Consider the following 10,791-nt stretch of genomic DNA (forward strand, 5'->3'; position numbering starts at 1 on the left):
AAATTCATGAAATTCTTCCGTCAAGATGTTTTCATTGCAACTGATTGACAAATTGCCCTACATCGACGTAAATAAGTACTGAATTGATCAGTGTTTTAGTAGCAGCCACGATAAGAATCACGGGCGTACATACTCGAGCAGGATTCGAACCTATGACCTCCTGATCTCCAAACAGGCGTCATCTCCACTAGACCACTAGATCAGCTTCCGCCCGAGGGGAAAAAAACAACAACATACACACTGATCAATTCAGTGCTTATTTACGTCGATGTAGGGTAATTTGTCAATCAGTTGCAATAATAAAGTCTATCCCCTGGTTTGATTTGTATGTGTTAGTGTTATCTAGCATTTTTTACTTCAAGGATGAAAATGGCTATGGTTGCACGTTATTAATAAAAACTTAATGATTTGTCGGATTATCTCAGTCCAAAGACCAATATTGGAGAGATCCACTCGAAGAGCTTTGGAGGTGATGACATCTGCACCTCAGATGACCTTTTTATGGATAGTTGCGCCATTATCAATATTCGGTGTAAACACACAAAAAGTTCTTTAACTTCCTTGTTATGTTCAAGTTTTAAGAAACTAATTTTACTTTATAGATTATAGTAAATAAGATCGTATGCTCGATCTGTATTGTTATAAACACCGTAGTGAAAAAGAAGGAACCAGCGTGAGTTTCGAATCTGCTTCACATACCGCTTACCGGGCAGCGACACAACCACTGAGCTGAAGCCACTCTATGGCAGTGACACCACCATGATGTTAGAACAAAATAGCCAAAGCCTCACCTTTCTTTCATTTACTCGTTGTCTTATTCATATCCCAGGCCAGGGCCCCGTTTTTTTATAAAACTTGTCATCAGTGACAAGTTGTCATAGTTGTTATAAGCTACTAAAATCCTCGCATCTGATTGGCTAAGAGCAAATTTGTCACAGAAATGTGGCAGTTGTCACTGATAACAAGTTTTATGAAACGGGACCATGTTGATTCTTTTTTTTTTTCACTTGGTGTTCATGATGACAGATCGAGCATACGATCTTATTTAAAGCAATTGTAACAAGACAACTATTAGTAACTGCATAATATGTAAGTCAGAACACCCCTTTAGCGTATTAAAGGTCACTTTCTTCAAGTCATTTTCGTCTAAACAATTGAATTTTGCTTTTCTTTCCTCGCGTAATCAGGATCTTTACGGCGTCACCTCGTCGTACGATGACGGGCATCAGAGGGCACTCTCCATCATTAGCTACGTCGGCTGCGGCCTGTCCATCATTGGACTTACCTTGACTTTTATATCTTACATGATGATCAGGTGAGATCCTTTGGACGGTCTTGGCTCTTTGCTATTCTATTTGAGCAAGCATTTTCAAATCATCCAGTGTGACACATGAGGAAACAGTGTGTAATGATTTCGGGTGTAGATAATGAAAACATAGTAGATGAGGATGTTAACGCAAGTTTTTTTCTTTATTACCAATTAGAAATTTATTCTTGGGTCTTTTCTGTTTTTAGGGTTTCATCTAAAGGGTTTCATTATTTTATTTTCAAGAAGTAGTGATATCAAAGCCCCACAAGTCTACATCGACCTAGGACTACTCGCAAGTTTTCACTTATATTGCCTTTTGAGAAGTGAAAGACGCAAAAAATGGGAGAATTCGAAACATCGTAACACAAGTTGTGTAATTGATCTTAAATTGCGTGATTAACAACTTCTTTCATGAAACCTCCCTGTTCTGTTCACCTAAATTTCCTCTCTTTAGTAAAACCAACGTAAACATGGTGTTAAATTATTGCTTTTTCTCAAAATTAAAGATTCAGTGAAGTATAGTTATGACGCTATTCACGCGTACATTTTCATTGAATGTAGGCCTACATCAAGACGAATGTTCCTCAGTGTTGCTTTTTTATACTAGATTCGATCCTATTTCCCGGCGATTAAAGCAATCAGATATCCGTGTTTTGATTTCTCAGGACCGTAAAGATGGCCACCAACAAGAAGAGGTAACAGAGTGACCCCTCCTCCTCCCCCTCTCATTACCCCTATTTTCCATTGCATGAATCCTGCACACTGTTTAACACGTATTAAACGTATCACCTGTTTCTCGTTTTCTTCAATTGGTGTACAGGGATTCATTTCCATTTCTCTTCGTAGCTTTTCACTCTCTAATCCGACGATCCTGAATGAAGTTGCTGACATCTGTAGGAAAAAAAAAAACCTTTCCCGCTACAATCATTTTCTTTCAAGCTGTAGATAATGTTCGTTGAGTGCATGCGTTGTGGAATTACTCAAGTATTTCATTATTGATTTGCCTTATTGTTTTGACGAAGAAAGAGAACATATTATGAAGAGCTTTAACGCAAAATGAGCTAAATCCACTTCTGTTAAATTGAGATATTTGTGATTAAAGCTGCTAAAACAAAGAAAATAATAAACTGATAATAAAATACAGGCTATTTTTAATCATAACTTTTAGAATATTCCTTGTTATGTTTAAAAACAAGTGAGGGATTGCTGGAAAGGCTTAATTTTGCTCTATCTAATAATGGACTTACTTTGAAATGTTTAAAAAATGGCGCTTAGCTCATTTTGCAATACAACTCTTCATATTTTCTTTAAATCTTGGTTAAAAAGCAGACATCACGCGGATAGGAGCTGTGTATGTATAAGTGGTTGTGAGGATTTTGTATGTTAATGTTACTTTGATCATTTGTCCTTTTCTTAAAGCAGAAATTTATAGAGAATCTAGAAATATGACAAGTTTGATATCTACGGAAAGCCAAGAAGCTAGTTAACAAAACTGGATATCTTTTAGACGATGTAACGTTACCCCAAACTGTTTTTGAGATTGAAAAAACACCCAATTTCTATGACCACGTAGCTCCGTTCGCTACAAGAAACTTCGGATTTGAGCGACGTCATCAAATGTGTATGAGCTGATTTGCCGTACGGCTATATGAGACCCGCTCTGGCAAAACCCGAAACTTCTCGGCAAATGTGATTTCGCGCTACAGCCCGAAAAAGGTAAAAAAAAAAGAAATGACCTCAGGGACCAAATTGACATTTTGGTATCACGTTGTAGGGGAAATTTTCTAGTTTCTGATTGATATCAACAATATTTCGAAATATAACCTACAAAATGTGGAATTTTGAAGAGAAAAGTGGGATGTCAATCTCAAAAGTTGGCCAAAATCTTACGTCTAAAGACCAAATCGCCTTCGCTTACGGCGATAATAACTGTTCTTTTGGCGATCGTGTCCTAGATATTCTGCTTTGAACCCTGACATGTTTGGTACCTACAGAAAGCTCTACCTCTGCTTATTCCAAATATGGTCATGGCATAATGTCATGCTACTCACTTTCATTCATAAATTCGTCTGAAGCATGCGTAAGTTTATGAAAATCGTCTCCCAGACGCGTAAACAGCCTGTTACCAAGACACTAATCTTGATCGAAATACGTGCAACCTACGTGTTATACTATGGGGATCGCTGCAGCAGCGGTGCATGCTTGCGTGCAACACGATTGCTGCTCAGCACGGAAATGTTGCAGGTTTTGTGCTTTTCAAACGTCGTATTTCCGTAAATTTATGGGTGTAAAAATGATTTCCAATCAATTACAGCTCTTTGACTTAGTTATCATCCTTCATGAGTATGTAAGATTACCTCAGCTATACGCAATTCCCCAACAATGATCGATTTGTTGTGTCAATATTGAATAATAACAGCAAATTGTGGCTGTACGAAGGAACAGCTGATCACGGCGATCGTGAATCTTGAGCTGACGATAGGTTTTGTGCTTTTAAAACTTTGTTTTTCCGTAAATTTATGGGTGTAAAAAATGATTCCAATGAACACAAACAAACAATTTCACGACGTGAATATATAGTTTTGGCGGACGATTTATTCTAGATTGACAACAAATTACACACAAATTCCCTGAAAAGTGCACACAGTTTGCCTATAGATACGTAAATCCCACTGGGTTGCATACACATTTGGTGACGTCGCAGATTTGGCACTTTTCGTAGCCGTATCGAACTTTTTCCAGTGCTCAAATTTTGTAAAAATAAAGATTCTTATATTCAAAGCAGAGACAACTGTATTGCATGATTTATGTCAGAAATTAACCAAAATAACATTAAATGATGGAAAACAGTCAATTTATATGATATTATTTCCTATAAATTTCTTCTTTAAATCTATTACAATTGTATTTGGTACTTGATACCACCATAAGTGATTCCTGTGCACCGTAGTCTTTTGTCAAGATATTATGATACGATGGTAAGTTGTGAATAATATTGACCACTCTGTGTATTTCACCCATCGCTGCTCAATTCTGCATCAAATTGTGATAAAAGATATCTATTTCTGTGCCACACTTCTCCTTGATTTTCATTGTGAAATTTGCTTACTTCTGTCAGATTTTGAAAAGTCTTCACTACTCTCCACAAGGTGACTTAATACCACTCTTCTGTGTCACCAACAGCTAACAATGTTTGAAGAGTTTGGTCGCAAAACGAGTTAGGATATTTGTGATTAAAGCTGCTAGCCCCCCCCCCCCCCCCCACTAACAAAGAAAACGATAATAAAATATGATTTTTGTTTAGATTATAACTTCACAAATATTCCTTGTAATATAACAAGTGAGGTATCACTGAAAATGTTTAATTTTTCTCTATCTGATGACGTAGTTAGTTTTAAATATTTGAAAATAGCGCTTAATCCATTTTGCGACCAAACACTTCAACTATTTGCACTTTGTTTCACGGGCGAGACTCGACAAATCACAAATCACCGCAAAGAAATGATGTATCTCATCGGTACTTTATCCTTATCTGAACTGTCCACGATTGCAGTAATAAAAGTCTCAAAGTTCAACATCTGAAATCATTCCTTTCTCTGCTTTGCCACTCGACTTTTTGAATGTACGCCATCTGGAGGAATCTATTGTGTATTGGATATCTTGGTTTCGAATCCTGCCTAGCTTAGGATCGAAGATTACTTCACACTATAAAGTTCGGTGTATAGTGCACAGCAGTGGTGCGGTAATTCATGGCCGGGCTACTCTCGGAGAACTGTGTATGCACTATAGCGGGACAACCTGGGTAGATGGCATAGTCCATCTTTTCTTTTTCATTTATCATCAATGACTTCTAATATGTACAGTATGAAAGGGATTCGTATGCTTAGGACAGAACTTGTATGACATACTTAGCTTACCTTCTAGCTATACGCACTGTTATTCCAATCGTGTTACTTTGTTCCCTCTGCGTCACTGTCTGTAGCATCGTCTGCATGCCTGTGTTTGTGTGTTCAGTAACGCGTAGAGTAGGAAATATCTTACCTTAATTCTTTTAAGTTTCAGCGTACTCATTCTTCTTGACTGCTAATTCCTGCACCATTTTATTTCAAGCATCATCTTCCCCCCCCCCCAAACACCAACATTGATCATTACTGATTTGAAAAATTTTCTGACCAAACCAAATATCAGTTTTACTCGTTTCTCCCTGCGAGAGTAAATTATATGAATTATAAAGGTGCAAGCATGGAAAAGAATAGACAAAATTTGTCTCATTGTTGACTCGTAAACTGCAACAAGCTGGAAATCATTGCCAAGACCTTGTTAGACCATTTTGAACACATCACATTCAATTCTAAAAAAAAAAATATTCGTACGTCTTTCTCACTAGCAGAGATTATTTCATATGAATATGCTGATAAATACAGTGTTTGTTTGTTTGTTTGTTCTAGTAGGCCTAATTATATACATTAAATTCATTAAATACTTTGGTGGGAATTTTCCTTATTTCCTCTCTTAGACAACTCCGTAGTGATCGTCGCACTCGCGTCCTGCTCAATCTCCTCGTCGCCCTCCTTCTCATGAACGTCTTCTTCATCGTCGATGCCGCCGTCAGCGAGTCTGGTTACCCGGGCAAAGTGTCCTGTAAACTCCTGGGGGCGCTACTCCACTTTGGGCTCCTGACAGCCGTGGCGTGGATGGGTCTCGAGGCTTGGCACATGTATCTCGCCTTGGTGAAGGTCTTCGATAGCTACAGATCACACCTCATGAAGAAAATGGCTGCCATTGGTTGGGGTGAGTCACCGGTCCGTACAGACCTCACAACTGCAAATAAAATGGACCAGTCCGAAAATATAGTAAAATAAATTGCTAAGATTTTATGAAAAATGAGGCAATCCGGTTGATAAGAACTTACTAGCTTTGGAAGAGACAAGCGAATCTCTTAACGAAAATAATGCATCGATCAGTTGGAGACTGGAAGCGTTTTCTTTTCGATTCAGAAGAACTGTGCTTGTTTCGGCTTGTGTCACACACACACAAAAAAAAAAAATTAGTGCCGCCTTCGAGTTGGGGAAATGGTACTTTTGCTACAGGCCTAAATACCTCTGAGCGGAGTTTGAGCAGGAAAAAAAAACAGGTTCGAAAATTGTAGAACTGGAGTGAAACAGATTGGCTTGTTAAAGATGTGAATCACAATTGACATTGAATCTTGTTATATCGTGAGATTCAAAGAGGCGTTATGATATTTCTAATTGTTACAAATAATATGTCTATGGATAATTATTTGTTGGTGTGATATCTAGAGTGATGCCATGGTCTCTAGGCACCCCCCCCCCATATCTAAACTTCGCCCTCTTGGCGGAATAATAACGGCATCATGAGTATAGATAATTATTCATATTCACATTGTGTCATGGTAAAATAAAAAATCAGCATTATTAATAAATTTATTTTATAATGGATTACTTATAATGAATGGTAATGACTTTGTATGGAAAAGGAGAATCGGATGGAACTATAGTTATACGTAAACTGCCATGATGGGTCACATTCTGTCATCTGAGTGTATTCCTGTGGCAATCTGCAATTTTTTTCCATAAAAGTATGGATAAAGTATCAGAAAGTCAGAATATTTTACAATTACCTATTCTAAAGTCAATAATCGTGGACTGGCATGTAAAAAAAGGTGGACTGTTATACGCGCGTTTTTGTCCTAATTATTGCAAGATTTGATTACGCTGTCGATGCCTTGATGTCATACGGCCTGCTGCTTTCTTATATCTAGGTTTGCCGCTCGTCATTGTCGGAGTTACTCTCGGGGTCAACCTGGATCATTACAACTTCAACCAAGACTTGTGAGTTTATATGCGTTTTCTCTTTAAACTCTCAGTGTGTCAGGTCTGGTTTGGCGAGACTTCTGTTTTCTCCGCAAGAAAAAAGTAACGTAACAGAAAGCGTGAACTACAACATTTTGTCTTCACGTTATTGATTCGTCCATCGAGTTGTTTTTCAGCGTAGGAACTGATTGACAAATCGAACTTCATCGATGTAAAGTGCAGTTTGTCAGTTGTAAACTTGTATCATACTTACTCTTAGTTAAACTTCTTGATTTTGCCACGGCTTTCTTTTTCCCACCTATGGACTCTTCTTATACTATTTCTGTCCCTTTAATTTCCCTTCCTTTTTCCTGGATTGAGTGTTAAGGAGGAACCTGCTCAATACTGATCACATAGACATGAACATGAACATGTTGAACATCTCTGGCGGGTTATGTATATTTTCAACGACACGCATGTCAAATTTCACATATTTCTTTGTACATTCTGTTGAAAAAAAATGGAAAATAAAGTTTGAATTATTTGAAAACGTCATTGTAACATCATGTAAAAGCATGTGTATGTGTATGTGTTTTTCTTCCACCAGTTGTTGGTTAGAGGTGGGCAGTGTCGTGTTCTACGTCACCTTCGCGGCTCCAGCCCTCTTCATGCTCCTCTTCAACGGCGTCATCTTCTGCCTGGTCACCAACCAGCTCTGCTCCCTGCGTCGACGCTCGATCTCCTCGTCGGAGAGCTTCGACGGCGCTTCGCAGCTGCGCGCCTCGCTCAGCATCACCGTACTCCTTGGGCTCACGTGGGCGCTGGCGATCTTCATGATAGGGGACGCGGGGTTGGCCTTCAGCTATCTCTTCGCTATCTTCAACTCTTCCCAGGGGCTCTGCATCTTCCTCTTCCACTGCGTCCTGAACGAGGAGGTGCGGCTCGGCTGGAGGACGATCCTGTGTCCGCAGTGCCTCACTCTCGAGGAACTGGCGAAAACCAGTTCGGGTAAGAATAAACCTGTTTGTTTGTTTGTTTGTTTGTTTGTTTGTTTGTTTCTCTCTCAGTATCTCTCTCCCTCCGTCTTTACTTGCTGGCATGTATATAATTATGTAGCTATTGTCTCTCTTACCGGTTGATGCGTACGCATTGTGTCGACGTGTGGCACGCACATTGCACAGGTAAAATCGAACTCGAATGACAAAGTTCAAATGAACAGCTTGTATGCTAGTGAATCATGTCGGAACGAGAATGTTGTATGTACCGTGCGGGCAACCCAGAATCTATTATCCTGCACTGATTTATGATAATAATGTTCTTTTGCACATGAGCATCATATGTTGGTGATAATGGCGTTAATTTATGTGCTCGGGGTTTTCTCGCAGGTCAACAGTTCAGTAACAGCAGCAGACAAGCCCAGCTTCAAAAGCGACTGACCCTTGAGCGGACGGGCGACCCCAACGGCCACCTCAACCACGAACCGATCATCTTCGAAGAAGGTAATTCAATATCTCAGTGATAAAAATGAAAAATTACAATTCCACCACCACCACCACCACCACCACCACCACCGCCCAGCCGAGCACAAATACAATGTATTTAAAATTAAAAGTGTGGCGACAATAATAGGCTATAGTTAAAATGATTTTGTCAGTGACGATGCTTGGGATGATTAATGATGAGATTAAGGAAATAAACATTTTAAAGTCATATGATCGATACGGTAGATTGAAAAAAAAAAGGAAATGCATAGTAGCAATGGTAGGCGTGAGAAGATGAAAGTACCGACATCCTTCTGCTGGTATTGGAGTTTTGGAAGGCTGATGTAATCGACCTGACAAATGGGTATGCTTTTCACTAAGGCTGTTGTTGTTTGATTCTTCTGCCCTAGGAGTGCCGAAATTCAACCCATTTCAAGTCAGGCCCGATTCCTATCCGGATTCAAGAATCTGAGGACGCAAAAATAAAGAGGATTGACAGTGCATGGCATTATCACTTTGCTCCTCAGCGGCAGGTTGCTACATCCATAATGCCATGGGCATGGAGTGGATTTTAACGTTTTGTAACAGTCGGGACACCGGCCTCGACGAATATGATGGTCCAACAATGAAGAACTTGCGCGATATGAAGACGGAACGCACCGACTTTTTTATTGAAGTTCGTGTAGCGACATCAAATGTCGCTCTCTGTTGTCGGATCTGAAAGAGACCTGACGCTCTGACCCGTGAAGGGAGGAGTTTAAATATGAAGGAATGTTTTTGTTTGGCTCTTTAATGTTCCATGACAGCTTCAGCACAGCAGATGTGGATGGAAGTAGCCAGGGTTGACAACCAGCAAAGATATGGATTTGATTTATTGATTGTCAAATATAGCAATTTGTAGGCATACCATGGATTCTGTTAAAATGAAGAGGCTAAAATTGATGAATCAGCAATGGTGACTAATCGTACATAACGAATGCAAAACTACGGAGGAAAAAAATCGTATTCTCACAATTGAGCAAGACAAAATTTTATGAGGAGTACGGTACATCAGTGTTTTTGTTTGTGTGTAAAAGGGTGAAAATAACCTGTGTATCGAAATCAGCTAGGCACACACGACTGATCATGCTTGCAACGTATTTTATCGGCGATCAAGAGTAATACTAGTACTCGCTTTATTTTCTTGTATAAAAAAGTGATTAAAACCATGTTCGACATGAATGACTGAACTATAAGTGTGTGCACCTTGCTCTGGTGTTTAACCCGCTGCATGTCACATTAATTTGCTGTCTATAGGTATGTGTATGCAATTTGTGCACATTGTGGACTCGATGGTACAGAAAGAGTTAAAGGTGCGCCGACAGTGTGCGACATTTTCCGCCTTGGAGACGCACATGCGTGACTGGCACGGAGCAGCAATCAAAACCGCGTGGCATACATCATGGCATACAAAACTGCGTTTGGCGTTCAACGCCTGCAGGGCCGAGTATGAACACGTGACTTAAATTCGCGTCAGCCATTAGCTACGTTCTTATCATACGTTCTGCGCTCATCGCCGTTTAATCTCGCCACTGTGCAATAGTTACTGAGAGCTAAACGTTTAAAACGTCATTCTCCTAAACGGCGATATTCTTCAAGGCCGTATAAATGTATCTCTTTCCTATTCTTATGTACATATCAGTTACTTAAGAAAATAGTTTGAAGACTGGAATTAAAAATGAAACTGTAATAAAGCTCTTTGGATGCAGACAAAGAAAATGTTGTGTGGTTATCACATGCTGTCCCCAGATAACTATGTTCATTGTGACCTGAAACACAAATAGGAAAGGTGTCTATGTAATCATTGTTTGATGCACACTCTAAGGCTATGTAGTCCCAGGTGGATGGTGCGCATCGCATCCTGGCATTATGATGTGTATATACGTAAAGGTTTTACTATCGAGCAAATTTATGTCCAGACAACTAGTATTTCCTTTTTCCTTTTTCTTTCTTTAGTGAAATTATGAAGTATCCGATAATCGTGATGTCGAAGTCTTCATACTCAAAAACATTCCCGAAGCGTTAATCACAAATGTCTATACACAGCTGAACATTATTCCTGAATCCCATCTAGGGGCTGTGTCTTTTACTTGGCCGGATTCGTTAGTCTCTAATTTGTAGAAAGTTGACGAATTTACAGCTGTACATT

General features: G+C 39.4%; 1 protein-coding gene across 1 annotated transcript in view; it reads left to right on the forward strand.

The window, feature by feature from the left end:
- LOC139740261 (adhesion G-protein coupled receptor G6-like) overlaps positions 1-9,075 on the forward strand; it is a 35,639-nt gene extending 26,564 nt beyond the window's left edge. Inside the window, exons 19-25 of the mRNA XM_071650843.1 lie at positions 1,188-1,315; positions 1,975-2,004; positions 5,826-6,100; positions 7,092-7,161; positions 7,730-8,130; positions 8,508-8,621; positions 9,014-9,075. Of these exons, the coding sequence (XP_071506944.1) occupies positions 1,188-1,315; positions 1,975-2,004; positions 5,826-6,100; positions 7,092-7,161; positions 7,730-8,130; positions 8,508-8,621; positions 9,014-9,075 (1,080 nt within the window). The remainder of the gene's footprint in view (positions 1-1,187; positions 1,316-1,974; positions 2,005-5,825; positions 6,101-7,091; positions 7,162-7,729; positions 8,131-8,507; positions 8,622-9,013) is intronic.
- Positions 9,076-10,791: the final 1,716 nt, after the last annotated feature.

Source organism: Diadema antillarum, unplaced genomic scaffold (genome assembly GCF_040938485.1).
Source record: "Diadema antillarum isolate AM-2024a unplaced genomic scaffold, OU_Dant_1.0 seq00000846_RagTag, whole genome shotgun sequence".
NCBI lineage: Eukaryota > Metazoa > Echinodermata > Echinoidea > Diadematoida > Diadematidae > Diadema > Diadema antillarum.